The 27532-nt window shown below is 53.4% G+C and overlaps 7 protein-coding genes across 7 annotated transcripts; 4 read left to right on the forward strand and 3 right to left on the reverse strand.

The window, feature by feature from the left end:
• Positions 1-1541: 1541 nt before the first annotated feature.
• On the forward strand, positions 1542-4439 carry B0I36DRAFT_436874 (uncharacterized protein; the record flags this gene model as incomplete). The annotated part of the gene is made up of 6 exons (XM_046162864.1): positions 1542-1637; positions 2271-2412; positions 2540-2661; positions 2811-3611; positions 3774-4055; positions 4143-4439. The coding sequence occupies 6 exons, from the start codon at positions 1542-1544 to the stop codon at positions 4182-4184; spliced, it is 1485 nt and encodes a 494-aa protein (XP_046004352.1). The 3' UTR covers positions 4185-4439.
• A 1421-nt stretch (positions 4440-5860) lies between these two features.
• On the forward strand, positions 5861-7781 carry B0I36DRAFT_356465 (uncharacterized protein; the record flags this gene model as incomplete). Its single annotated transcript, XM_046157634.1, has 3 exons — positions 5861-6666; positions 7002-7304; positions 7328-7781. 3 exons carry the CDS (start codon positions 5861-5863, stop codon positions 7779-7781), a joined length of 1563 nt encoding a protein of 520 aa, XP_046004353.1.
• A 948-nt stretch (positions 7782-8729) lies between these two features.
• On the reverse strand, positions 8730-9595 carry B0I36DRAFT_356466 (uncharacterized protein; the record flags this gene model as incomplete). Its single annotated transcript, XM_046157635.1, has 2 exons — positions 8730-9446; positions 9509-9595. The coding sequence occupies 2 exons, from the start codon at positions 9593-9595 to the stop codon at positions 8730-8732; spliced, it is 804 nt and encodes a 267-aa protein (XP_046004354.1).
• A 3125-nt stretch (positions 9596-12720) lies between these two features.
• B0I36DRAFT_341362 (uncharacterized protein) lies at positions 12721-13889 on the reverse strand. The gene is made up of 3 exons (XM_046156008.1): positions 13387-13889; positions 13192-13318; positions 12721-13145 (listed from the first exon to the last, which is right to left on the reverse strand). Exons 1-3 carry the CDS (start codon positions 13734-13736, stop codon positions 12870-12872), a joined length of 753 nt encoding a protein of 250 aa, XP_046004355.1. The 5' UTR covers positions 13737-13889; the 3' UTR covers positions 12721-12869.
• A 643-nt stretch (positions 13890-14532) lies between these two features.
• B0I36DRAFT_300224 (P-loop containing nucleoside triphosphate hydrolase protein) lies at positions 14533-16460 on the forward strand (the record flags this gene model as incomplete). Its single annotated transcript, XM_046152013.1, has 3 exons — positions 14533-14848; positions 14898-15524; positions 15572-16460. 3 exons carry the CDS (start codon positions 14533-14535, stop codon positions 16432-16434), a joined length of 1806 nt encoding a protein of 601 aa, XP_046004356.1. The 3' UTR covers positions 16435-16460.
• A 485-nt stretch (positions 16461-16945) lies between these two features.
• Positions 16946-17950, forward strand: B0I36DRAFT_257202 (uncharacterized protein; the record flags this gene model as incomplete). Its single annotated transcript, XM_046151002.1, has 1 exon — positions 16946-17950. A coding segment is annotated over one exon (1005 nt), but the record flags the coding sequence as incomplete, so codon positions are not given.
• A 5191-nt stretch (positions 17951-23141) lies between these two features.
• B0I36DRAFT_370153 (uncharacterized protein) lies at positions 23142-23695 on the reverse strand (the record flags this gene model as incomplete). The annotated part of the gene is made up of 3 exons (XM_046159876.1): positions 23142-23158; positions 23221-23365; positions 23456-23695. 3 exons carry the CDS (start codon positions 23693-23695, stop codon positions 23142-23144), a joined length of 402 nt encoding a protein of 133 aa, XP_046004358.1.
• Positions 23696-27532: the final 3837 nt, after the last annotated feature.

The following is a 27532-nucleotide window of genomic DNA, read 5'->3' on the forward strand; positions in this document are numbered from 1 at the left end:
GGACCCGAGGGCACTGCAGTCCCGGTGATTAAGAAACTGTGGCAAGCACTGTACGTCCTCCTGCCGGGCGCCATTCGGCAGCCTGATAAACATGTCCATCGCCTGCTGTCCAACACGGCCCGCAAATCCGTCTGGTTACAGGAGGCTTCCGAGGACGGGGCGCGCACTCTGCGACAAGAGAGCCTCGGCAGACCTCGCACTTTGGTACAAGGGATAACACACGAAGCAAGCAATGCTCGACAAAGGGGGCTCTGCTTTCCAGTATCTCGGGGTACTGTGATGCGTAAGCGAGAGAGGAGGCAAGGAGACTGTCCTATCCGTTCGAATATATCAACCCAGGTACCAGTGATGAGCATGGTTCCCCTCCGACTTCCTGTATCCAGCCTGTCCGAGCACGAAGAGCGATGGTTCGCCGCTAGCCTCTGTTTGTCCATACCTGCCCCGGTGCAGCGTCGTCGAAGGCCTGCGGCTTCATGGTCTCGACTGTGCGGGACCGGGAGTTCCTGAATCGATAGGTCATCTCGTCTAGGTTGTGAGTTCCGAGCGCGGCCTCGTGCTCGCTAATGACATGCTGGACGAGGTGGGCGAGGCTCAGACGGACAGGAGCCAGCGTCAGCTCAGCCTCGCGATGCTCAAGGCTGGGCCCCAAGATTGCCCTTCTGAGGACGCGCTTCTAGGTGCTCACAACGTTGTCAATGAATGCCGCCTTGCACCAGAACTGGCCGATAAGGCAGGAGATCTTACAGATCTCCACCGAACCCAGGACTATTAGGATACTGCCGTTCTGGCGATCGAAAAGCTGTACTAGGCGCTGTAGGCCTTCAGACTCAACGCTTTTCGGACCCCGAACAGACACGTCGTCTGCCTTTTGTCTAATACTACCCCCGAATCCGTCCGGGTAGAAGGTAAAGACATTCGACATCAGTCCGCACCTGGGTGTTCCTGAGTTCCTAGCCTCGCGAGATGACACCTGTAGCGGCTATGTGCATACCCTGAGACTGATCCATCTTTTGCGGAGCTACTGCGCTAGAACAAGTCATTCCTCCGGAATATAATCCGTTAGAATAACGTTAATACTAATTTAGTAATTTAGTAATACTAATCCAAACCCTGGTGGTGATACTGCCGGACTCTCGAGGAGCCGGCAGCAATGGCCGAAGGTTGGCACCACTCATGGGTAGAGCGAGGTCGTGGCTGGCAGGCAGGCCTGAGGCTTGCGACGCTGCAGGAGAGGCGTGGGAGAATGGGCGGGCGGGCAGGTGGGGGACTGGGTTGGCTAGTGCTTAGTGCCGCCGAGTTGCAATGCCACGGAGGAGCAGAGGCCAGGGGGATCCGAGGGGGATCAAGAGGGAGAGAGGCAAGGCAAGGCGGGCAGAGAAAGAAGTTGGAGGAGGGCGGCGTTGGTGGAGGTCTGGCCAGGGACGAGAGTCGAGAGAGTGATCCCGAATTGCTGATGCGGCTCTCGCGGCCCTGGTGAGACGGGGCATTGCGTGTGGATGATATGAGACCTCGACGGGCTCAACACGCCGGTGGCCATTGAGATGGCGGCCTGCGGTGGCTGCTGGCATTACCACACAGAAGGGCAGCTGCTGCTGGGGGTGATGGGTTCCCCCACTTCTCCAGAGCCGTCTGACTGGGTAAGTCTCCATAGCTGCACTGCCGTTAGGTAGAATCTACTCGACATCGTTCTGTTTCAAGAAACTTACAATGCGACATAGGTGTAGCGGCATCATTCTCCGAAGATGACGTTACTTAGCACGTGCTCGGAAGATTGAAGGTGAGCACAAACTGTCCACCCTCGGCCAGTATGTTCAGGACTGCATTAGAGAGCTCCCACTGCTCAAGGACATGCCCAGCCTGGGCCTTGTTGTTCCGTCGGGGTGTGATCGCACGACCGCCAGGATGGCGCCCAGGTGCTCGCTTCTTGATAGTCACCCTGTTCGAGTCCCGGGCTTGTGTTTTGCAGCCTTTGGAAGCCCTGAAGGATACCCGCCGATTCGGGAGCTGGGTTGTTTGGCTTGAAGGAAGAGCGGGACTGCGCCGAGCCACCGACAGACTTGATCGGATCGGACCGCCAGGCACCTCAACTGCGGAACCTGGCGCTGTGTGTGGTTTATGAGCCGCGTTCTTCCGAGCAGATGACTCGGCATGGGCTACGCATCGAGCGCTTGTGGGAGATCCGTGATTGAACCGTCGAGGAAAGCTTCGCGCGAACGGCTTGCCGTTGTCGGAACAGTTGAGCGGAGACCAGTCCTCGGTGTGCTCGATAGAGGCTGCTCACGTTCGCTGTTTACGGCTCTGCCCTGGCCATTGCATCCACTGGTTTCTGCAGCTCCCTTTGGCTCATCGTATCGATACAGCCACCTGAAGGATGCCGGCCACTTCTCCGTATCGCTCACCCTCTCACCTATGGTAGGTGCCTTTGGGAGGTTATGGCACGGGTGACTGTTCCCCAGCCAGTAGACATCTTGAGAGAGGACTTGGATTGATACATTATCCGGCTCACGGCGCTACACGTGTCATACCTAATGTCTGATAGGCTGGATTGAAAAATGCCAAGGTAGTAATCGTGCCACACCAGCGCTTCAGAACGCAAGAGTATTGGCTAGCTTCCTGAAACCCCTGCGACCGAGAAACGGTTGCGAAGACCTGCGCCCCGACGTTAGTAATGATTTTCCGTTAACGGACCGTTACACATGGTTCGAGCTGCATCATTTCCAAGCTGCGAAAAGCCCTGCAATCGACTACCCCAAACCACGAGCAGGACGTTTAGGCAGGAGGGCGTCCTGTGCGCGCACCCGGGGCGCAAGTTCCACGACCATCGTGGTGGGATCTTCTGTGATAGCCAGGGAAAGTTCCTGGAGACGCACAGCTTCAGGAACGTGGGTGACCTCAAGGACCTGATCAGTGTGGCGTCCGATATCGTGGACCTCATCATCGACATGCTGCAGGCCAACGTTGAGAATCCGCCCGCCGCTGGCGCGCCGCAGCCCTCGGGCAGGCCGTCGGAGTTGCATTTCAAGGACCGGTGCTCCGACCCGGCGTTCGAGCAGCCAGCCCGAGGCATCGTCAACAGCCTCATGGCCACCGGGCTGGTTGGCATGGTCTCATACAAGCCTCTCTCGCTCCTAAACGCCCGTCTGGGTCGCTATCCGTCTGCCCGGAGCTCTGACATGGAGATCGAGGTCAACTCAGCTATTGGCGCGCTGGATGTGGACGTCTCCGACTACCTCGACGCTGCGAACGAGAAGGCCAAAAACGACAAAGCCAGGATATCCAAGGAATTCACAGCCTCGGGGCGCCAGCAAGCCGAGACGAAAATCGACGCCGCCATCCACCCCTTCGTCTGCGAGGGCATGCTCGCCGAGCTCTTCAAGCACTACCAGTGGCGCATGCTGCTCCTCGCGACTCCTCGTCGCGCCCTAGCCGGCAAGGACCTCACACCAGCCTCCCAACCAGGTCTCTGGTCCCAGCTCGTCAGGGTCCCGCGCCACCGGCCCATCATCACGACGCCGTTCACCGCGCTCGAGAACTTCATGACCACCAGCCTCGTAGACCGCTTCCACCCGCCGAGCTTCCGGTACAAGGACAACCCGCTGTACCTCGAGCAGGTGATCTGCGGGCACTACGCCGGCGCGGGGATCGCGCTGCCCAGGCTCGAGTATCTGCACGGCCCGAAGCTGCTGGTCATGAGGCACGCGAAGCCGAAAGCTTGCGGAGCGGAGAAGGAAAAGTAGCAGCGGCAGGAGGACTCGCACGACGCGAACCCAAAGTCGTTCAAACTCTTTGACCTCAAGGGGTACGAGAGCCCGCTGTGGACAAAGTGCATGTTGTACGGGCACACCACGAACATCGGATCCTTTGTCCCGACATTTCAGCTCGTCGAGTGGAACCAGTGGAAGGCCGTGCTCGGGCAGGATGTCGTCCTGGTGCCGCTCGAGTATACCGGTGAGGGCAGGGGCGGGGAGTGGCAGAAGAGGATCCGCCTGCGGTGCGTGGTGCTGTCCAACTTCGCCGGTGGCACTCGTGCCTTCTCCAAGGATCAGGAGGGAGGGGTGAGTGTCGAGAATGTGGGGAGAGCTGTGTTCGTCGGTGTGGTTGACATAGAGGGGGAGGGGAGGGACGATGCTGTTGATATCGAGGCGGCCAACTTGGACCTAGTTGGTGATGTGATTATTTACTAAGTATAACGAGGAAGTCCGGGGTCTGGGCGACTAGCCACGGGCCACTTGATGATATCAGCTTGGTAGATCGCGCAGTATGTAAGGGCCCTCCTGAAATAAATCTTCGAGTTTCTTGCCGGCTCTCTACACGGATCCGTCCATCTTGACGACCTCCGCTCTACGCCGTCCATTTCTAGACCCTTTCAGCTCGAACCGGCGGAACCTCACAACCTCCCATCTGGCCTTCCAGAACTCTGGAACCAAGATAACGCGGACCGTGTAGAAATCCTACGATGGCGAGTCTGTAGAGGTAATCCTGAGTAGAGACAACTACGGCTAATATAAGGCACTACTACAATGGTCGTACCCGCATGACTCGGCCAATTCGGCGAGCCTCTGAACCCCTCAACCTTTGAACCCCTGAACCTCTGAACCCCTGAACCTCTGAACCTCTTGAATAAAGGAAGATGTTCAGGCGATCCAGCAACCAGTATCGTCGAGGTCTTCTCTTTGAGGCTTCTGGGTATGGGGAGTGCACACGCACGTCTGGAGATGTGCCCAGCTTAGCACAAGTATACAGACAACGTGATTGTGCCCATAATCAAGTCCATCCATGTCCAGTTGGCATTTCACATCCCCGCTCGACATACTTAATAGCCACCAGCACCAGCACCAATACGCAGACCCAGGTATTCGAAGCGACAGAGGACCACGCGGTTTTGACGTCATGAGGCGAGCATAGCGACTGAAACCGCTCGATGACATCAATTTTCTTTGTAAGTCGACAGTCGCAGAGTCTGGGAAGTCTATCCGTGCTCGCTTTGACCACGTGAGAACGATTTCATCATGGCCATGCATGTGGCCATGACAGACTACATGTCAGGCACGGTCCCCGGCATCCCTCATTGTCCCGATGCAGACCCACCTGGCGGTGTCTACTTTATTCCAAGATTGTCTCAGACTAGGCACGAATCCGGACAATCTTAAGCGGCTTTCAAATCTAGCCGGTGTGAGACATGTGGTTCTGGGCCACTCTCCCACACTATTAAAGTTGGGGCCTGCCCATTCTGAGGCTCCTTTCCCCCATGGGCTGACTCGAACAAGCTCATCATGATAGCTTCTTGGTCCCACGAATGGCCTCATCTGGTCGGACATAGTTCAGCCATCCGGACCAACCCGTATGTTTAGGATTCGACCACGACATTGAATTGCGGCACCACGGTAGCCACGGTAAGATCATGCGGGTTTTAGTCGATGCGCATGGTGCAGTCGTGCTTCCGAAGCCCGCTCTTTAACACTGTTCCATTGTCCGCATTTCGCAGGATGCGTCTCCGTCTCGTCTGATTGGCACGTCACGGCATCGTCAGCAAGATTGATTTAAGCCACGATTTTGTGGCCCTCATATAAAGGTCCTGCATTTCGCATCGACGCCATCGTCCTGCTCCCTTGCGACCTTGTCTCAGCTACGTGTCCGCGTCCCTGTGTTTGCCAAGACTTCAGCGCACACCACTGGCACGGAGGACGAGCACCATACGTCGAACGGGATCCGGGGTCGCCAGCCTGGGAAGATCCAAGCATTAACATCATCGCCACCACGACACAAAGCTGTCTCGAGGTCACGGAGTCAGTACGCAGACGAAGCATTCCGACTGCACGCCACAACCACGTCGGCCATGGACTCTACACGGCTGCTGCACATGGGCGAGGAGCTCGTCTACGACCTCTTCGGCGTCGTCTTCTTCGCCTTCTTCGCCGTCACCATCGTCGCGTTCCGCAAGCCCTTGCCGAGCTACTGCGCGGCCTCATTCGTCGTCTCCAGCGTGCTCATGACGAGCGTCTTCAACCTCGGCTACATGCTCCCGCACTTGGTCCGGTCGATATGCCGCCTCGAGCGGGCCCTCCGCGTCGTCATCCCGCCGGGTACCGATGAGCAGCAGCCAGGCAGGCACGCTGCGCTGTCGTCCATGTCCAAGAGTCTAGTCAACATGCGCGGGCTCCCCGGTCCTGCGTCACTGACCATGCGGTCCACCGTAATCAGCCCGCCCATCGTGAACCCCGTTGCGGGTGGTGCTGGCGCGATGGCTGCCGGCGCCAGGGAGGAGGCTGCGTCGCGCCTGTCGTCGAGCGGCGTGTCGGGATGCCTGGCCATCATGCTGCTCGTGTGCGCGTGCAGCGCCCTGCTCGTGGCCGTGTCAGTCGGCATGGTCCTCGAGGCGAACGTCATTGAGCAGGAGCGCGAGCGGCAGATCGCCCTGACGAGCAAAGAAGCCCGCGAGTTCAGCAGCCACGACAACGACAACAACAGCGCCGAGGCAGAAACAGCAGCAGCGGCACCGCTGCTCCCTCAAAGCCATCGCCAACGGCAACAGCTCGTGTGCTGCTGCCAGGGCCAAGGTCCCTGCGGAAGGGGCGGCGTCCCACAGCAGCCGCCATCGGCTGTCCTTCGCGCTGCGGTTTGGATAAACAACTATGTCGGCATCGACGAGCTGCGTTACACGGGCGTGTACACCGCACTGGAGTGCGACACGCTGCCCCGGATCGCGGGCAGTTTCTTCTTCGCCGTGCCGAGGGCTTGCACGAGACTATTCCTCGGCCCGTCGAGGATGCCTTCGAGGAGAGGTCTAGACGAGGAGTTCGGAGGACAACGGTGATGCTTTATAGCTTGCGAGGCGGGAGGGCTTTATCAAACAATACAGCCTCAGCGCAGGGGCTTGAGCTTTTGTTCATCATACTACTCAGCGTCATTCAGCATGAGGACACTGACGTTTAGGGTTTTATTTCTGACGCCATCGAGGGTTGGCAGTAGGACGTGCAGACTTGATACACAACACTAAATAGGACAAAGAAAGCATTATTGTGCAAAGTATCCCAAGCAAGACTGATCTCAGGTGATCCGCCAAGCCCGGCGATGAGACACACCCGAGTACACACCACCACGGAGGCGGAGATTCTGTCGGAGATGATGCCTACTAGCAATCACGCGCAGTTGGCCACGCCAGTGACATTCCGAGAAGCTCGGAGAGACGCTACTGCTGGCAACACATCAGCCTGCAAGAGTCGTTTGTGGTCACCATCGAACCCGCCACACGAGCATCGCAATGCAGACACAGGGGTCGGTTCATCTGAATTGGTCGAGCTAACGTACCAGATCTGAATCGGGAAAGTTCTTCGTACCTGCGTCGAGGGGCCTATGCTTTCCATGGGTGTCAAGGCACGACTCGTGCCTGGCACATGACGCCATCGAGTGCTGTTCATGCAGACTCTCCAGGCTCGCCATTGTGTTGGGATCCCAAGGTGGATCGAGCATCGGACATGCAGGGCTGCGGAAGTACCCGCCCACGATGCCTTGGGGTGGGCCGAGGCTCCTCTTGTGTTGAGGTTTGCCCCTTGCCACAACTCCATCCTGACACTCGCAATTGGGATCGTGAATTCTTCCCGAACATCCCGTCTGCTTTGCAACCTCCTAACAGATCAACCACGTTGGGCAACAGCTTGTCCGAAATTGCATCTAAGAGAAATGCGCACTCAAGCAGAACGCCCGCCACAGCTGTCATAATGACGGCCGCATCGACTTCCTCCTGCCGAAAGAAGCTCACGATGGTGTCCCCAGCTGCTTGAACCGTACTGTCGGATCCATACGCTCCGCAGAGGCTTCCTCGAATAAATCCTGCACTCATCGAGACGGTCACGTCAAGTTACCCCTGCCGCTCGAAATGCCGTTAAGGTCCGGTATTTTCTCCGACAACACCCTTTCCCAGCACCATTTTCTCCGCACTTTCCGTCTGTGGCAGGGGTCATCACAGAGATCAGATTTGAAAACGGCAGGTTCCACGTACGCCACCTCGTCCCAAACCAGTTCTATTGCCGGCGGCGTCCACCTCGGTCCCCATGCCAAGTCTCCAGCAACAGCCTGGCGGCCCAACAATCTGGGGTAATAACGGGGCAGGCAGGGCCCGAGGAGGTCAGGATCCCTGACACGTGTGGTCCAAGATTGCAAGTCGTCACGAGGCCTGGCAAAGACGACATATCCTGACCCATCCAGAGAAAGTCGCCGCGAGCAGAGCTGGACGCGTGATCCTTGCGGGTTTACGCAGGCGCTTCTCATAGCTCTCTGCAGTAGACGTTCGGCGTCCGCTCATGCGGACCCTGGGGGACTGAGCTCACCCCTGCCGATCAGAACCAGATGACGATCTCGAGATCGGCATTTGTATAAATACTCCGTACGAATATGACTGTCACCAGGATATATTCGGGGGGCAGTACTCGTTCTCACTTGATCCAATACTGCTGCTTAACTACGTGCAAAACGACGATCGTTCTCCATAACATACCCCAGAATAGCAACCCTAGTAATCTAGGAAGTCTAATCTGAATCTAGGGTCGTATTAGAATCATAAGCAGTAGGCAGTATTATATTTTCGGAACTCGCTATCATACTCAAACAACATCTACTCGGGTAAAATCGACTCGTCTTTCTTGCAACTTTGTACGTTCTCTTTTCTTAGGGAAAGTCGTTTCTTATTTCCGGCTATGAGTGTTACCACCGCGGCGGGCATATGAGCGAGATTATTCCGGAATATCACAACCTTGTTTGAGCACGCTGTACATGACGTAATCCTCGCCATCGATCACGATGATGGTTCCTCGGCTGACAAGATCTCCAGGAAAGAGGCCGTTCTGACAAAGGCTATACTTGTGAGCCCCGCGCGTCTCAGCGTCGTCCCCCTCGAGGTCGTGACTCCTAGCGGAATCCAGAACACCATCGCGCTTCAAGTGCTCTTGGCTCTCAAGATCTGACTGGCCCGCCTCCTTCTCGCGCGGAGGATGGCTCGAGGGCCGCTGTGCCAGCTGCTGAGCCAGCTGTGCCGTTTGACGAGTTTGTCGAGCGTCTGAGCACATAGTCTCACTTTCAAGCTGCGGCAGTATCTTGACCACCTCGGCCCTGCCCTTACTGGCTGCTTGCGCGTTTCTGTCGCTGACGCTTTCGGCTGTGGGACGGTCCAGATCGCCCTGCCAATGTCTAGCCGGATCCGCGGCCCTCTCGTTATCGCCTACTTTGAGCGATCCTGTCGTGATATGATCCTCGCCTGGGACGCTGCTCTCCGCAGCGCGCTGACGTGTAGAGTACTGTGGATGTGGCTTCTTGCGAGACGATATGTTGTAGCTTTCATCGTTATTCGCATACGCACGGCGGCGCGAGTGACAAGTGTTAACCACTATTTCATCAAGTACCCCTGGGCCTCCATTCCAGCTGGATCTTTCATCCGGCCAAGATGTTGGAACCTGTGATGGAGAGGTGTTGTCCGTTTTGTCGCTGTGGATTCACTGTTAGCAAAAGGTCGTACACGTTTGGTCTCGACGTGATCGCTGATATGAACGAGATGATGATGAAATGATGCGCAACGACTTGAGAGAATCGATGGTTGTCCCATGCTTATGCTGTTGAAGGGCGTGTCGTTCGGCTACTATAATAGGTCGCGGGTATTGAGCCAATACACGAGAGCCGGTCGTCTTTGACTGCAGCCTGGATTGCCAGAACCCTTGATACGCTTGTCGGCGCGCCTTTTAATTCGATTGCCCAAAACAATTTGGTGAAGCGGATCTTTGCAGCGCTAGATTATATATCGTGTTGAACTTGTCGGTAAGCTGAGAGACTGCTGACGAAGTAGTTGAATGATATAGAAACTTGGAAGATGCGAGTGAAGGTGCTAAGAGGTCGAAACGACAGGGCGATGAAACCCATCCGTCTCGAGGACTTGCCTACAGCTTGTGGCCCGCAGGCACAGGGTGTATGTAATAGGTGGACGATTGGAATCGCTTGATCTAGTAGTCCAGTAGCCCAGTGTGGACGAGAAGCTTGCATGCCAGGCACTTGCGGTAAGTCTGCCCCCCGTCTCGCGACCAGAGTAGCTCGCGACCACCAAGTCCCCACCAAAATCGCTAAAACTGCTCTTTTTAGGACCCCTGTTACCTCCCCTATTTTATAAGATATAAGCTTATAAGTATAACGTAGTCCACATGTGAACGGGTCACACGGGTGAACGGGTCATTTCTTATCGCCGCTTATATAGGGATTTTTAAACCCTTATAACTTCTTTATCTCAAGAGATATAGATACGTAGTTAAGTCTAACGTAATCCACGGGCGAGTGGCCCATACGGGCGAGTGGCCCACCCCAACCAAGTCTTGCAGGTATCACCCTCGATAACACAGCCCCAACGCCTTAAATCAATTAAGCTCAATCGCTATCTTCTAGTTCAGACCCAAGAGTAACTATGTAACAAGTTCTTGCGTTATGACCGGGTTTCCCGCAGACGCTACAGCACCGCTGCTTTGGTGCAGATCGACTTTCACCCCCAGAGTTTTCCTGCATTTCCTGTACTACCTGAGCATTTACCTCTCTCTGGGTTACGAGATCTTGTCCCTCGCCTAGAGTCATGCTTTGGCCTTTCCTGAGACGTGTTTTTTTCGCCCTACGACGCTTGCTAAGTATTGCATTCTCGTCTTCAAGGGCTTTCATCCTTGCCTCCATTAAGGTAAACTTATGCATAATCCCCTTTGCCCCCTTCGTGAACTGCTCAACTGCTTCAATAATTGACGTTGGAGAGCTTCCCTGGTGACGAGAGATTCGACCTTTAATAAAATCAGACTGTGAACGGGCTTCTATAGCTGTAGTAGGCGTTCGGGAAGTCCATAGCTCGGGTGACCTCCGAGGCGTCCCTGGGGGCGTTGGCGTCTTGAACTTTACATCGAGCTTGGATAAGACTGCTTCTGGGTCATAGGGTACAAGTCCTGCCCCTCTGAAGCCTCCCTGGATGTTTTTTTCCGTCATTGTCTGTTGGAATGCTGCTAAAAACGAGGGGAGGAAGTCCTCCTTGCTGATATGCGTTGTACCCGCCTTCATCTTGAGCTCGATTTGCCGACCGTATGCTTTCTTCAGCGGACCAAAACACCCAACATCGAGAGGCTGGAGTATATGAGACGAGTGAGGAGGCATACAGAGCGTAATAATCTTGCTGTCCTTGCAGTAGAGCTCGAATTCGACCGAGTGGTGACTTTCGTGGCCGTCGAGGACGAGGAGGCGATAATCGCCTTTTGTTCGCAACTTTGTATGCTGATCGAAATGCCGAATCCAATCTAGACCAATTTCATTTGTAGTCCAGCCGTTTAGGGACGTTATAATTCTCCAGTCGCGAGGAATCGCGTCGTCTTGGTACCAGGTCGAGAGGTGATATTTGCCGGCAAATACTACGAACGGCGGGACGTAAAATCCGGTCGCGCCGACGCCCTGGATGACCGTAACCCATTCCCGATTACCCGGTTGCTTCATCTTAACGTTCGAACGTCTTTGCGCGTTTGTAACGACCATCCCGGTCGCGATAACGCCCATCTGAAAGCCTGTCTCGTCGAAGTTGTAGATATCGGAGTCCGCGACACCGTATTTCGCAACTACGTTCCGCACAAGCCGAAACCACGCGTTTATCGCGTCGGGATCCTCGCACTGGGCTCTCTTGTAGTCGTACTTGCGAAAGAAACGCGTCTGGAGCTCTGGTCGTCGTTTAACAAAGGTTGAGGCCCAGTCGATTCCGACACCTGGCCTGTCGCGCTTCGCGAGTAGTTGATTCGCCATTTCTCTAACCTCACTTAGCCGAGGAGGATATGCTCGCGCATCCAAGTCGAGAATGTATTCGACAATCTTCTCCTCTTCCAGCTTGGTTAATTTTGTAGAATTCGGAGGGCTTTCGCGTCGGGCAGGTACTCCCTTCTCTCGGCGTCGTAGGGTTGTTCGGGGGACGTTGAACATCTCGGCAGCGCGTCGGGTGCTTAAGTTTGGGTCGTTTTCCATTGCTTGGATAGCAAGGAACAATTGACTCTCTTTAGAAGGCGTCTCCATCTTTCGTGGTGGAATAAACGCGTGAAGAAGAGTTGGATTCGGTATAGTGAATGAAAGTGGGCCACTCGCCCGTATGGGCCACTCGCCCGTGGATTACGTTACCTATAAACGATAAGAATAATCTATCTAAATCTAAAATATTTAATTCTTAAAATAACTGTATTATCCTTAAACTGAGAATCTTACGTAGCTCGTTCTCCACTTTTCCTGTTTTACTACCTAAACTAGTATATTGTCACGATCCGATCTCCGGGGTCAACCGTCTGATCGGGCGCTGGGGGTTTATGTTCTGAATAAGGCAGGTAGCGGCCTCAAGCAATACTGACTCCGTGCTGTCGTGTCTCGTGGTGGTTGTCGTTCGTGTCTCTTGCGAGATATCACACTTGGATCAATTGAGTGACTAGGTCAAGTGAGGAGTAAGAGTGATACTTAGATTGCTCGCTGAAGTACAAAGGTAATGACTGTCTACAAGGAAATCCTTCTGGCTCTATATATCCTTTGTCCTTCATCGTGAACTGTGTTGCCGTGCCTTGGAACTGTCAGTTCTACCGGCGCACTGCGCAGTTCCATAGTTCTTGGCACAGTTCCACGGTCTTGGCGTGGTCCCGTCCTGGATGACTCATCATGGTGGCTTATGTAATGTTTCTTGGACCCGCGTGCATGACCTGCCCTTGTCCCTGGCCCGATCTTGCGACCTGTTGGTCGGGTCGTCACAGCTGAGTTATAGCCGAGTGACAAGGTAGCGATTTTAGCGATTTTGGTGGGGTTTGGGGTGGTCGCGAAGTACCCTGGTCGCGAGACGGGGGGCAGACTTACATTGTGGCATGAAGAACAAGCTCCGAATTTTGATCGGTACGCTCCTTCTGAGAGAGCTCGCCTGAAATGGCTTCCTGAGGGTTGTCTTCCCGGGTTAGCTCATCATTAATAGTACTTTCAGCAAGTTCTTCCCAGCAGGCTGCCTTTGCTGTATCTTGATTTCCAGGTAAAGCACGAGGAATGTCATAGTCTAGGTAATAAAAGTAGTGCATCATCATGGCGACAGCTTGTGGATCATCTTCAGGGAGATCGACCTCGCCTTCTCGTCCCTCCTAGGTGGAATTAGTGAGAATCCCAAGTTACGACTCTACAACTCACCTTGAACGGGCCATCACAAGCTGTAGCGAAGAAACTCGACCGAGGGCACACGATGGCCTTATGGACTCGGTAGAGTTTATCACCAGAGCGAATACTAAAGTCCGAGTATCTCCCACTTGTATGAAGCCTAGAGAATTTGTTTAGTACTAGTATCAACTGATGCGCCAGTCTCGAGTGACCTAGGGGTGTACCTACTCTTGCATCGAGTGAATTAGCTCTTTCATCGGTCCGCTCTTTCGGTCCGAGTGCAGCATAAGCTTACTAGCAGAGGTAACACTGTGCGCAGCTGTACTTTGGTTATTCGTGAGAGGAAGAGGAACAAGGTCGGGAAAAGCTTTATGCGCAATAAATTCGTTCGTGAATATCCTCCGTTCCAGCAAAGAGCGTAAGATATTGACTATTTCTGGGGGCTGATACCTGCTAGCGTAGCGCCTAACAAGCTCTCGGATTTTTTTTGGTTTCCGTAGTTGATAATTGTTTTCGCTCTTAATCACGGGTTTCCACGATAGATAAGCTTTCTCCAGAACAGCTGTAGAGTACAACATTTCCGTTGAATGTGCACACTCTGTAGATAGTGTGGTATGGGTGGGATTCGAAAGAGAGCTTAAAGCGGTGAACCCGGGTTTTCGAAAAGTCTGGGCCAGCTGACAACAGGTGTCACCGCCAACTTTGTCTTAGCAGGGAGACAGTTAGCCGTGAGACGGATGTGGCAAAGTGGGCTCGAGTGGGTCAGCCATGCTCTAATGGACAGGCAGTTGGCCGCATACTGGCGACCATCTCGTTCTTGAGCCAGTGACGAGCGCACGATAACCACCCGCCTGATTTCCGCGCCCTAGCAAGCAGGGCGTATCACCAAGCATCTTTTTGTTGCACAACGCATCATGTCAACGAAGGTATTCTACTACGGCGCAGGCACAAAGTTTCCTGACCTCAACCTTCGCTCAGCCGAACCGCCAGCGACTGTCCTTATCAATGCTTAGAACAGTACAACACCGCCGTGACTCCTGTACTCCAGGCGTACTGCTGTTATGATGATGCTCGGGTAAAGAGATTGGTGGAAGGAGAAGGATAGGTGGACAGATGGCGTGAGACACACGAAGTGGAACTTCTGTTGATCCAGCTAAATATAGCCACCGCCCCAGCGCTTAAGACGTTGAACGATTGGCTGCATATCTGCCCCCTGCTTGATCACCGGTCTTCGTTACGGAGGGCCGAAACGTGATATGTCCGTTTTTGGACCACAATCCGGTATCTCACCGTTTTTGGTTGGTTCAAGGGCCGCCATTTTTGGAGGCCCGAGCCGCCGAAATTGATACCCTTTGAACCAAGCAGAGGACACTTATGCAAGAGCTCATCGCCCCGGAGGTTGTCGAATTCTACTCGAAGGAAGGGGTCTTCTTAGGCGATAAGGGTTCTTTGGAGGCTGTCATACGCGACGTGACAGGTATTCCTGCCGGAGCCCTACGGAATACACCATTATTCCACTTTACGACTTCAGAACGCGAGGCGTGGGTGCGCAATCAGGAAACAAAGTATGAGGAAGACATGGCATACTCGCTGCTTGGAATATTTGGCGTTCATATGCTACTCAACTATGGCGAGGGTCGCGAACAAGCACAGAGAAGGTTGCGAGAAGAGGTCCAGAAATCTGTGAAAGGTAGGACACTACTCAGCGATAAAAGATGTACCTTGGCTGACATACTTAGGCACCTACGACAACAACTTTTTGATCAGCTTCAGCCTATCTGGCGTTCCCGAGACTCCAAATTTCGTAGCAAGAGATGGAGAAGTAGCGGAGATGCGAAGAATGCTGTGCTCGGATGGAAGCCGTTGCACAGTTGTCCTCCATGGTCTCGGCGGCATTGGCAAGACACAGCTCGCTGCAACGTATATCAAACGATACCGGGACGAGCACTCAGCAATCTTCTGGGTCAATATCAAGGACAAAGCATCCATCCAACAGAGCTTCGCTAGGATCGCAACGCAGATCCTGGAACAGAATCCCAACATCGACAGCCTCAAGGGACTGAACCAGCAGCAAGACCATACCAAAATCATTCAGGCCGTCAAAGCGTGGCTCAGCTTGCCAGGCAATACCAGATGGCTCATTGTGTACGACAATTACGACGACCCAAAGCTTCCCGGGCGGGTGACCGATACAGCGGTTGACATACACCAGTTTCTTCCCACGGCATTTCAGGGTTCAATCATTGTCACAACACGGCTGTCGCAAGTCGAAATAGGGCATCAAATTCGAATTGAGAAACTCAAGTCCGACTGCGAGAGTTTGCAGATACTGTCAAAGGCGTCAGGCCGAAATGGCTTACAAGATGGTAAGGATCTCCAGGCAGTTAATTATCGGTCACTAATAGTCCTTCAGATTGTGATGCGAAAGAACTTGTGCGAGAACTGGATGGGCTTCCTCTTGCTCTTGCTACGGCTGCAGCATATCTGAAGCGTGTCCCAATCAGCTTCCGAGACTACCTTCGCCACTATCGGGAATCTTGGGCAAAACTCAAGGGCATTCTGCATCTTGGTTCTTATGCAGACCGCACCTTATGTTCAAAATGGCAGCTGTCATATGAACATGTGCAGGCACAGAACCCACTTGCGGCTCATCTGCTCCGGTGGTGGGCCTACTTCAACAATGAAGACATATGCTATGATCTTTTCCGAGCCAGCAGCGAAGACGGCCCGGCGTGGATGGGGCAGCTTTCAGAAGAGCTCAACTTCAACGATGCAATGGGCGTACTCCATGACTACGGCCTAGTGGAACCTACAACCATGTTCCAGGAGCCACAAGGGTACAGCATACACAGTTGTCTACATTCCTGGACTATTCATATATTGAATGAGGAGTGGGACAGCTGCTTGAACAAGCTTGCAGTGGAAAGTGTGGCATCACAGGTTCCTTCACGAGAGGAAGCCGAGTATTGGCTTCTTCAGAAGAGACTAATATCACATGCGATCCGGTCTTGTTCAACAGTACAAGAGAGCAATTGTCCTACAGATCGGGCTTTTCATTCTCTAGGTAATCTTTACGCTGACCAGGGGAAGCTGGGCGAGGCCGAGAAGATGTATCTGCGGGCGCTGCATGGAAGGGAGAGAGCTGTAGGACTTGAGGACGTCACAACATACCGGCCGGCCATCAACACCCTTGAGAACCTAGGATCTCTCCTTTTCGGATCAGGGCCGTTTGATTCAAGCGCGGCAATACTACCAACGTGGTTACGACGGCCTTGAGCGACTCCTCGGGCCATCGCATCAGGCTGTTGAGTCAGCGCGACACATTCTCCAGCTTACAAAAAGCGCGATTGATGATGGGATGTGCTCGAGCGGTGGCCAATACGTGACAGATCCAGCACAACCCGGACCGTCGAAGAAGAGGCGACGAGACGTTTTATAGAGGGTACTAGGTCTCCACGCAAGGTAGAAAGCCAAGAGTGGGGCAGTCTTGAAGCACACCTGTTCTTTATGTGAGTTGAATGTGACAAGAGAAAGCCGCTTATGGGGTCGCTGTGGCCTTGTCGTTGAAGAGCCATTTTTGGCTGTACATATTCGCCATTGAGTACGCACGGTCTCCGCCACAATGCGCCACACTTCTATAGCCCGTGCGGATAGAAGTTAATTGCGGAGAAGCGGACACACTTTGTGGCCCTTACTGTATGTGAAGTGAACGCGTCTTCCTTTGAAGCCTCCCTTGCCGAAACACAAGACAGTGCATTGTGCAAGAGCTAATGTGCTACCTTTCAGTCACGGCTGGGGACTTCGTATTTTACTCCGCACACAGTTTGTGGAAGCACTATACAATAGCCTCCCTGAGGAAGCCAAGTCAAAGGTCCTCCTTGGGGAACAGGTTGAGAGTGTACATATGGATGAAGTCGGTGTTCAGGTGACCTATCAGGACGGTCATGTGGAAGAAGGAGCCATCCTCATTGGTGCCGATGGCGTTCGGAGCCGTACGCGCTTGTGTATGGAGGCCCTGCAACAACATAAATCACCTCACGATCTGGATGAGAAATACCAAAACCCGTATCGCTCTACCTACAGGGTTCTCGTCAGCGAAGTTGAGACGTTGTCAAATGCCCCTTTACATATCAAATGTGACGGTGTCAATTACGGCGCTGCAACACAATACTTGCACGGAAACAAGGGTTCTTGCTTCGCCCTCTACGAGAAGCTGGCGAAACCGTCTCCGAGACACCACCGCTACACAGAAGATGATAAGCGTGAGATGCTCAAGCGCTGGAGCCATCTGATGGTCATGCCAAACTACTCGGTTCGTGATTTGAAGTTGACGGGCGACAATATTGGGCTTTACGACTGCGAAGAGGGCTTGATCCCTAACTGGTACCACGGTCGTATTGTGCTAGTGGGTGATGCGGTAAGGAAGCTTGACCCCCGCACGGGCATGGGATACAATGAGGGGTTGATCGACCTTGTAGTGCTGATCAACGGGATTCGAGATATGTTCGAAGTCCTTTCTCCGCGACAGGCGTGCTCAACCATTGCTTCACTTGAGAAGACCTTTCACGATTATGAAAAGACGAGGACCAAGAATATGAGCATGGTAATGAGGATATCGAAAACATTCGCTCGGGTTTCGGCATGGCTTTCGTGGAAAGACATGGTTATGGCCAGGTACTTGCAGCCATATTTGAGACTGACTGATCTCTGTGTGGCGTTTATTCTTGGTCCTATGATAAGCGCGTCGCCCCTACTGGACGGGACAAGAGAAATTGGGCAGATAAGCAACTAAACCTATAACAAGCGTCTTCTGGTTGTAAGAGAAATCAAATACTGTCCAGACCAAAACTCGTGTCAACTTTCTCTTATGTAGTTCATTTCCAGGAAGGCCAGTTTGGCATAATATAGTATCGTATCGATAGGCCCATTGCAATCCACCAGTATACTACTATCTACACGCCAGTATCTATAAATCATAACGATATGGTAGATGATAACTACGAGTTATCGTGTCGCGTGATAGCTATAGGGCACTTATAGGGTAATAATAGGGTTGTAGGAGGAAGGAACAGAACGAACTTCGAACGCCGCAATGAGGCCGAGCTATAGCTAGGTGCTGCACCGACTGCCCAGTTGCCGGACCGTTCAGTTCTATAGTAATAGAAACACTTCAGACCTACCAAGCCCGGATATAGTAGAGGCAATTGCTACACCGGCGTGAACGAATGGCTACACCGGCGTCACTCTTACACAGGCGTCACTTCCATGGCCTCTGATTCGCTCTTTTTTCCTTCGACCCACAGGTACATCGGCGCAAAGGCGGTGAAGCCAGCTCCATTAACAAGTCCCTCAGCTTCGGTAAAGAACCAATAGGGTCAACCCAGGTCTAAATCGAGCTCATAACAAGATCTGCAGAACAAGACCAATTCAAGTATGCTCTAGATGCCAGCTCTCCATATCGCTATCCTCTCACTACTATCGAGGGAAGTACCTCCTCGTCGCTGTCAAGCAGCTCCCACTGACTCCTTCGCCTACGAATGCTAGGCTGCGTCTGCCGCCCGCTGGCACGTACTCCTGTAGTTCTTCCAGCTCCAAGAACAACTGACCGGCTGCGCGTTTGGCGCTGGGATGGGGTACTGGCCTGGTTACTAGCCTGGCTGCTGGTCTGTTGGCTCACTTCCAGTGGAAGCCTAGCTAGCGTTGACTTGTTGAGACTTCCCGGTGGTCGACCACGTCTGCGCCGTGGTGACTTGCTTGCTGGCTTGTTGGCTGGCTGGCTACTGGGCTGGCTGCTTGCCCCGATGGCTAGCCGCGCTGGAACAACCTGCGTGGTGTTCTTAGGTCTGCCCCGGAGAGCAGTGGCGATCTTAGGGTCGAGGATTCGTCGGTATGGATCTCGAGAGGATGGCTCTCGTAGGCGCCACCGAGGATGGACCTCCCATTTGGTGAAAGGCGTGCCACTTCCCAGCTTTGAGTAGATTGTGTGACAGCAGGGGATTCCAAGTTCGGTCGAAACCGAGCATTCCTCGCCGCAATCCCCGAGAGGGTCAGGAAACGGATTCTTTCCTGTCGGCATTGCTTTCCTTGCCAGCCGATATTGTTTCGTGATCAGTCCGAGACCCTTCGAAGAGAGCGCTATTCGGAGTTCGCCAAGATACTCCGAGCTGGACCCCATATACTCTCGTGCGGTAAGTACCTCATCCGCTGCGCAGGCATCGTTGAAATCCCGCTCTTGGTCCTTCATCATGTCCTGCATAGCCTCAAAAAGGCGATAAAGATTGCTCATACCATTCAGAAGATAGCTCTTGATGTTGTTGTTGCTTGCTTCTGTACCAGAGGTGACACGGACCCCGAAATTGCGATACTTCCGGATGAAACAGCGGGCCCATTGGGCCCTGACGGGCATGTAGGTTCCATGGAGATACCGCAGGATAGCTCGCTGGTCATCAAACTCCTTACAGAGGTTTGCCCATGCCTCCTCGTGGGCCTCCTCCGTCTCAGCAAATAAGACGAGCTTCCACATGATGAGAACTCCTCGATAGTTATGAGGGATAGCCTCGGTTGTTGGCGTGTGAACCAACTCTCGGTCTTGAGGGGTTAGTTGAGCTTGTGGCTGCGGGGTAGTTGCCTCTCCGTCGCTGGTACCAGGGCTACTTCTGCTGCTGCTGCGGGCGTTAACCCACCTCTGCTTTGACTTAAGCAGGATGTTCGAATTGATGTGGTGGATGCACAGCTGCTGCTGTACATCGGGGAACTGGTCGTTCAATGCGGCTTTCATCTGGTCGTCGAAATCGGTGACGATCACATCCGGTCGCCGGATGGAGTGCTGCTCTGCTAGCTGTCGAATGCTCTCGGAGAGGAATTGGAACCCTTCTCTCCTCTCGTTATCTATCAGACCGAAGGCAGCGTTATAGACAGAGCCAAGGCATGTCTGTCCCGTTGCTTGGAATAAGGGAAGCTTGAAGCGGTTCGTGTTATATGTGTTGTCGAAGCTGATCACCTCGGGGAACCGCTTCCACATCTGGAGGCAGTAAGGAAATGTCCAGACAAGGCCAACAAGACGGTTTGGCTCATCGTCTCCCCACTTAACGAGATAGGGAACCTTCATCTCGTCAAGCAGCTTGATCAGTGCTGCAGTAGGAGTATGGCCATCCAGCTTGTCTCAGTTGATACGAGATCTGGCGTTATAGATGTCTTTCCGTGTAAAGGATGATTCGGGATGCTGCTCCTGGACGATAGCACGTACGTCACGGGCCCGAATTCCGACCCGACGGCTTGTCGATTCGACCGTTGTCCTGATAGGCTCGGTGAGTCTCCGATGGGAGGGATGAGCAGATGGCCCGATGCTGCGGCCGTGGTTATGCTGGCTGTGTTCGGGCTTCGAGTGTTGTCGTAAGAGCCACTTCCCCTCTTCTAACGCCTCGGCAACAACCATCCATTTACATCCACACTTTCGAGACTTCCGTCGTCGAAGTCCTGCGCCTTGACTAGGGGCTGGTTCTCCGAATCGATCGCATTGAAAAGTGTACCGGATCCTCCGACCCTTATATGAATGTGCATTTCGTCGAACAATACCGAAGCCATTAGCCTTCGCGAAAGTATTCACCCACTCGAACAGGACTTCGGCTGACGGCGCTGGGTCGCCTGGGATAGCTGGGTTCGGGATCCCGTCAGGGACAGGCGATGACGAGAGGTCGGGCAAGGGCGGTGAAGCTATAGTCGGAGAGTGCCTGTCTCGGGGAGGCGAGTAGGGCGGAGGTGATTCGAGTGCATCTGAACTAAGCGGCGAGTAACCCCATCTCTCACGCCATTGGCGGACTTGTTCGTATGACCGGACGAGCTCGAGGGTTAGTCTCCGGTGTGTCCCAATCACCTCGCGTACTAGCTTGAGAACAGAATGAAACTCGGCCTTGGTGGGAGAGGGATGCTCTTGTACTGATTGCGGTGGAGAGGAGCGAGGTAGTTGGTCCGTTTCTGGGCCTGGTATAGGGATTCTAACTCGTTGGGACCGTCTTCCTTGGGATGGGAAATCGTTCGAAAGGTGAATATCTTGATCGAATCGTAGCCCCCATGGTGGCTCGTTCAGCCCGCGCGATCCACGGGGCCGTGGCGCGGTCGTCAACGTCTCTGGATATGAGGCGAAAAGATTATAGAGTGCTTCATCGTCGCCGACGCCGTAGTGTCGGCCAATGCTCGTGCCTGTGCTATTAGAGGAAGGTGGTCTTGAACTATCAGATTGGTCCTGCCGCTGTCGTTTTCGAGGCCAGAATTGATAGCTTCGTCGTCGTTGGTTGCTTAGGGAGCTAGATGGAGACTCGGGCTGGGACATGACGGCCTCGATCGCGATAGGGAGTGTCGCACGCACGGTGAGAAGATGAGTAAAAGAGTACTTGATTCGACTATGAAAGAAGGAAAGAAGGGTCTCATTTCGGGCAGAAAGTAAAGACCTGCTTTGCGATGCCGATTCTAGATGAGGCTGTTGGCGTGATCTGATACAGCCTGTGTTCGAGTTTTGGTCTCAGCAGGGGTCCAACACACCTCACTCCAGCCCTGTGACCTTAACAAATACCGTATCTTTCGCGAAAATCATTCTAAGTAGGCTCGACATGCGGCAAAGACGTAATTAGTGTAGTAGCTAGCTGGTGAAGAGCTTCCATAAGGCGCGTCGATCGTTGCGGTGGAGAGGTAAGCCCGAGGTACAACGGGCGCTGTTGGCAGAATCTAAATGCACTAACAAAAAGGGATGGACCAATCAAAGGCCGTAAAAGCGACGCCTGTATAAGAGTGACGCCGGTGTAGCCATTCGTTCACGCCGGTGTAGCAATTGCCTATTATTATGTCTCGGACAGCCAGATCTCCATTCCCGGACCGTGTAGGAACTTGGTTCTCTGGCAGACATCTGCTCGATTGTGACATCTCGCAGGACGGAATTCGGCACGGGTATGTCCGCCCCTCGAAGCCGCCCAAGGTCTTTCCTGAACCCTTCTTCTGCAGATATTGTCGCAGAGAGTGACGTGCTAGCCGATGACAGCGCAATGGCCTTGGAAACTGCCTCTTGCATGCCAGCTCGAAAGCATATCAGGACGTCGGCAGTCTTCCAGTCGTGTCCGCCACTTTCCTCCCAGCAGGGACACGCGTAGGTGCGACTTATTGACAAGCCGTGCGTGGAGCTGGAGGCTTTGCCGACAACTCGATACTCATGCACCGACTCGAGTGGGCGGACTATCGCTTGAAAGAATTTCGTTTCAAGAAGTATGTCGCCAGCCATAGTGCCCGGGCAGGCAAGGGCAACGATGCCGTTGGGACCATATATCTTGGAGGGCTCGTGGCCGTCGAAGAGTGCTCTGAAACTGGCTCCTGAAATTTCGTCCTTGGTCAAGCTGGCTTGTAGTGCCTGCGTGTAAAGTCGTCCGTCGTCATGCAACTGGATGGCAGAAACATTGAGGATATTCGTGAACCAGTCACGAGTTTCGTCTTGAGCTGCCGTGGCTGAGTGACGACCACTTGCGATGTCTTTGTCCGATAGTTCCAAAGCTTCGATGAGGGGTCCCAAGCTGTCTATGAAGGGGAAATGGCCGTCATGGATCAAGTTTAGTGCCAGCTGAAGCTTCGATAAGCTGTAATCCGGAACAGGACGCCGGAATCCATGAGTCTCCCAATCAATCAGTCTTAGCATCCCATATATCCGAGCTCTTGGATCTTCACAGAGCAGCTTTGGTGAGATCTGACCAATGAATGTGAAGTCTTTGTGTTTGCCTTCGAGTGGATGGGTATAAATGTTGAGTTTCGCCAAGCTGCTCACAGTATCATCGGCCCAGAGCAACAGCTGATCATAAAGGCGAAGCCGATTCCAAGGCAACGAGGAACACTCACACAGGACCACTGTGCGACCTCGACCTTCGTAGAGCTCTTGCACAATCCATACTCGGTGAAAGGACGGCCTAAGGCAAAACTCATCCAGCCTTTTGCGGAGCTCTGATTGCTTAGCTGCATTGCATGACTGCCAAAAGGTGGGAATCAGCAACTCCGGTCTGTCCAGCTCATATGATATCGAGAGATCACCGAAGTTCTTCTCAATATCATCAATGACAGCCTCAATGTAATCGCTGACCACGTCGCTCTTACCGATACAGGCAAGCACTGTGGCAGCCCGCGCGTAGACGTCGCCCATGATTCCGACCTGAACGCTTTTCTCGTGCAGATTGTCCTAATCGATACACACCGAATCGATCCATATCGGTATAGAGCTCTGATATTGACGTGCTTGTTGAAGAGCATAGTGGCAGTTTTGGCGCACAGGAAAGCGTAGACCGTCAATGAAGATGTCGCTCTGAGGTTGCTCCAGTCCCCATGTATACGATATCGCGTTGAACTCTAAACCTTCGCTAAGCGCGCAGCTGGAGATTGTGCATTTGATTTCGTCATCAAAGCCTCCAGGCTCAACCTTTAGCAGTCGGATCTGCTTGCTGGCGTCAACTAGAGGCGGCCGGGACGCATTCTGGACGTCCTGTGAATCTGTGTGGCCTGCTGCTTCCATTTTGTCGGCGTGTCACATCAACAGCGACAAACGATTCTCAAGCCTGGTTGAACGTGTCTGGTCTCCGTGGTTGGCAGCTTGTCGAGGCGAGACCTCAGATGAGACAATAGGGAAAGGGAAGAGGCATACCGGGAGAAAAAAAGCGAGAGTGATTCCAGAGAAAGGACCATGGGGCAGGGGCTTACAGTACACAGCCACTATGCAGCCACGATGGAAGCATGCACATCTCTTTGGTTGGAGGAGACCGCCGCAACGTAGCCCGGAATGAATTAGCAGCAAGTAACGATCGTCCCTTCATCAGAAAACCAACAATGCTGGTGTGTCATTCTTGTCAGCCTTGACCTAGCAGGGGTTCGGAGCCAGACGTGGCCATGTTGCAGGCTCCAAGCGCCTGACCCCACCTTTGGGCTCAAAAAGTGGACTGTGCCCCGCTAACGGCGACGCTAATGTATTCCTATCAGGTTCACGCTACACAGTTGGGGCCCAGAATAATCCGGCCCAACCACCCCACCGACGCGAACGCGTCGCGCCACCTGCAAACCCTCCCTTCTTCAAACCCACCATTTCGAGCGCATTTTGAGGTTATCATGGATGATTTTGTTGCTGGAGTGTGCGCCGATAGGCTGCCGAAGCAGGATTTCACTCCTAAGAAGAAAGCAGCTATCTGCGCCGCCCATTTCGCAGGTGTAACGCACCGCCGCATTGCCGAGCTTACGCGGGCCTCCAAGTTAACAATCACCCACATTATCTCGGACTGGAAAAACAACGGCAACCTAGCTAAATCGCCTCGGAATGGTCGCAATGGATCACAAATGCCCAGAGAAGGCGCGTACTAACTATCGTCAAACGCAAGCGAAAAGCGACGTGGCTAGAGATTATACAAGCCATGCCCTTCTAGATCTCCAAGATATCCATAAAGCGCATCATTCACGAAGCTAAGCTACGTAAGTGGAAAGCTTAGAAGAGGATTCCGCTATCTAAAGAAGCATGAAGAGCTAGGCTTGCATTTGCAAAAGAGTGGCTACCAAAAGTCGACGAATTGTAGGAGGTACGTGTAAGTGAAGTTGGTGGGATTATGCTGACTTGATCTAGGTGATTTTCACGGATGAGTCGTCCTGCCAGAACTCCACGAACGTACCCGCGCAATGGGTATTCCGCTTCCTAAGCGAGAAATGGGACGACCAGTTCGTTAACCTTAAATCGCACGTTAAGGCGAACCTATCTATTATGGTTTGGGGTGCCATATACCTGAAGAACGGCGTGGGGTGCCGGTTAGAGTTGGTAATAATGTAGCGCGAACCGCAGCCAGATCCTAACAAGCGAAAGAAGGGCTATACGGCCTGGAGTTATTAGAAGGCATTGCGCGATGGCTTCATCCCAATATACGACGATTGGTAGGTATTTCAGCAGGATAATGCAGCAATTCATTGCGCAGAGAGTACTATGGATTGGCTCGCCGTTAGGGGCATTGCGGTACTACTAGACTGGCTAGCACACTCGCCAGATCTCAACCCAATTGAGCACATTTGGGCCTCAATGAAGCGCTAGCTAGTAAAACTATTTCTAAATATTATGGCCCTCAAAAGAAACGACGGTGATACCTCCTAATTTGAGGAGTGTTTGAAGTCGGCGTGGGCAGCAGTGCCGGAACGGCTGATCACAAAGGTCCTCACTACAATGGACCGTCGCCTTCGCGCAGTGGCCCGTGCGCGCGGAGGATACACCAAATATTGAAGCCGCCATCGCCAGCTTCAAAATGCAATAATTACTACTCGATTCTGACCTCATTTGACGGTTCTGTGGCCTTTTGTCGTGTGCAAGTACTGTGCAGCCAATTTTGGTGGGGGGGCTTGGGCCGGATTAATTTGGACCTGATCAGTAGGCTAGTGTTCCTCAACGTATCTTTACCAAGAGAGACTCTGAGAAAACTGCTTCAGCTTCCGTTTTGAATTCTCGAGATTTCAGCCACGCGGGCTATATGAGAAACGCGGCCAATATTTTGGCCCTTGATGCCATGCCGACATCCGAGAGACCGCAGTCAACACGAGCGACATGGAGGGACGATGCCATGGGTACAATGACAGAGTTCTCTGACTCTGAGAGTATGGCCGACCATGAGGAAAGCCTTTCCACGAAGCTTGCAGCCAAAATCAGGGCCGATCTTGGTCCGGAAGCCCTTGGACTCCAAAGAAAAGCATGGTTGCAGTCCACCTTAAAGGACTTTGCAATCTGCAGTGCGCAGATTACCGCTGGGCAGTTTGGCCGCGACACCATGTACTACGTATATAAAAACGCAGAGTAAGTAATCGCTGCCTCAAGCATGACACTGATTGTGGCTCCCTGAGAATGCCATGGTTGCAAGGTATTCTGCTCTCGGACACGAAGAGATCGGTCCGCGACTTCAGCTATTCGGAAAGAGGCGAGAGTCGGCCCGAGCAGCTCTCATGACCAGGGCGTCATGCACAAGAGGTCTGTGTGCCGGCAGCCCAGGAGGACTGAGATGCAGCCACCAAACGCCTCCTTGAAAAGCTCTGCGAGAGTGTCATCTACCCACATCTTGTCGCGCGACGACAGTCTCCACACGAACAAGCACTTTTCATCGCCTCAGACAATTGCTATCCCGTCATTGCCAGTTCCACAGGCTGGGCTGTTCTTGAACCAATCGACCGAGGAGGCACGCCACGCCACGATTGGTAGCGCCTTGCTGCCAGCATGGTTGGGCGACGGGGCCCATGGGGCGCTAAAAGATCAGCATCCTTGTTCACAGTACAGTATACTTATATCCGAAGCGCTAATTCCACTATTGGGGTTAACAAGACAGGGATGAGACGATCCATGACGGGCAGCTGGAGCTGGGTGAGGGAGTGGGGCGGTGCCCCGAGCTCTTGCGCTGGAGCGACTTGCGCCTGATGAATCCCTGCCAACCTCAATAAGTCAATTGCTGTGCTTTCGCGACCTTGGATTCTAGTGAGCTTCAGAGCTTCAAGAAATATAAGTTAGCGGTAAGAGATATGAGATTTATACGGACCATGTACCACAGTAATCGTTTATTGACAATGACCATGCTCACATGGTACAAGCAATGTCTTTGATCTCCAGTGTAGCTTACACTGTCTGTCTTGTGGCTAGCCTTCATATTCTTCCCGGCATGCTCCTGTGGCCAACCTACGTCTACCGACTAACCACGTCCTTGTCTTTGAACGCTATTCATCCTCAACGGATGTGTTTGATACTAAAGACATCGCTTTCAATCCACCCTCTCAACGCATTTTTAATAGTGGAAGATCTCGCAACTTGTCTTCCCCTATTTTGCTGCTGGCCCCTGGTCCATCCTACTTCAAGACTTGGCTCATTCTTGAACTGTGCGCCTCACCCAGGGCGATAAGAAAATCGATGCCACCGTCGCAGGCTTAACGCCGTCCAATCTGTCCACGTCTGCTTCAACGCGCCGCGCGTCGCAGCGCCCGTCACCGGCATGTGCACATCTTACCTTGCCCAATTGCTCGGCGTTGTACTAATGAGCAGCAGTGCCGATAGGCTATTGAACATTGACCCCCTGGGATAAAAACTGGCATGGGGCGTACCGCCATCCTGAGATGTATTCCACCAGGCTGTCGGGACCGAGTCTTGATCGCACCCAACAGCATCTGACGGCCAGCGCACAGTCGCGTTCGCGTGTGTGCCGCAATAGCTGTTCAGGGCACGGTCGAATGCCTTTGATTACTAGGCTGCGGCTTCCTTAGCGCTTAATTCCCTTTCGCAGCGCTACCGTTCCTGTACGGCCTCGGTGTCTGACTGGAGGTCACCTTCGCCGTCGGCTGGGCTGTCAACAAGCAG

This window comes from Microdochium trichocladiopsis (genome assembly GCF_020744255.1).
Source record: "Microdochium trichocladiopsis strain MPI-CAGE-CH-0230 chromosome Unknown B0I36scaffold_16, whole genome shotgun sequence".
NCBI lineage: Eukaryota > Fungi > Ascomycota > Sordariomycetes > Xylariales > Microdochiaceae > Microdochium > Microdochium trichocladiopsis.

Bases quoted from the DNA above. Each gene is read 5' to 3' on its own strand.
- B0I36DRAFT_341362 (XM_046156008.1), bottom strand. From the start codon at position 13,736: ATGTTGTACTCTACAGCTGTTCTGGAGAAAGCTTATCTATCGTGGAAA. The intron at 13,319-13,386 runs GTAGGTACACCC...CAAATTCTCTAG, and splicing joins CTAATTCACTCGATGCAAGA to GCTTCATACAAGTGGGAGAT. The intron at 13,146-13,191 runs GTGAGTTGTAGA...AATTCCACCTAG, and splicing joins CTTGTGATGGCCCGTTCAAG to GAGGGACGAGAAGGCGAGGT.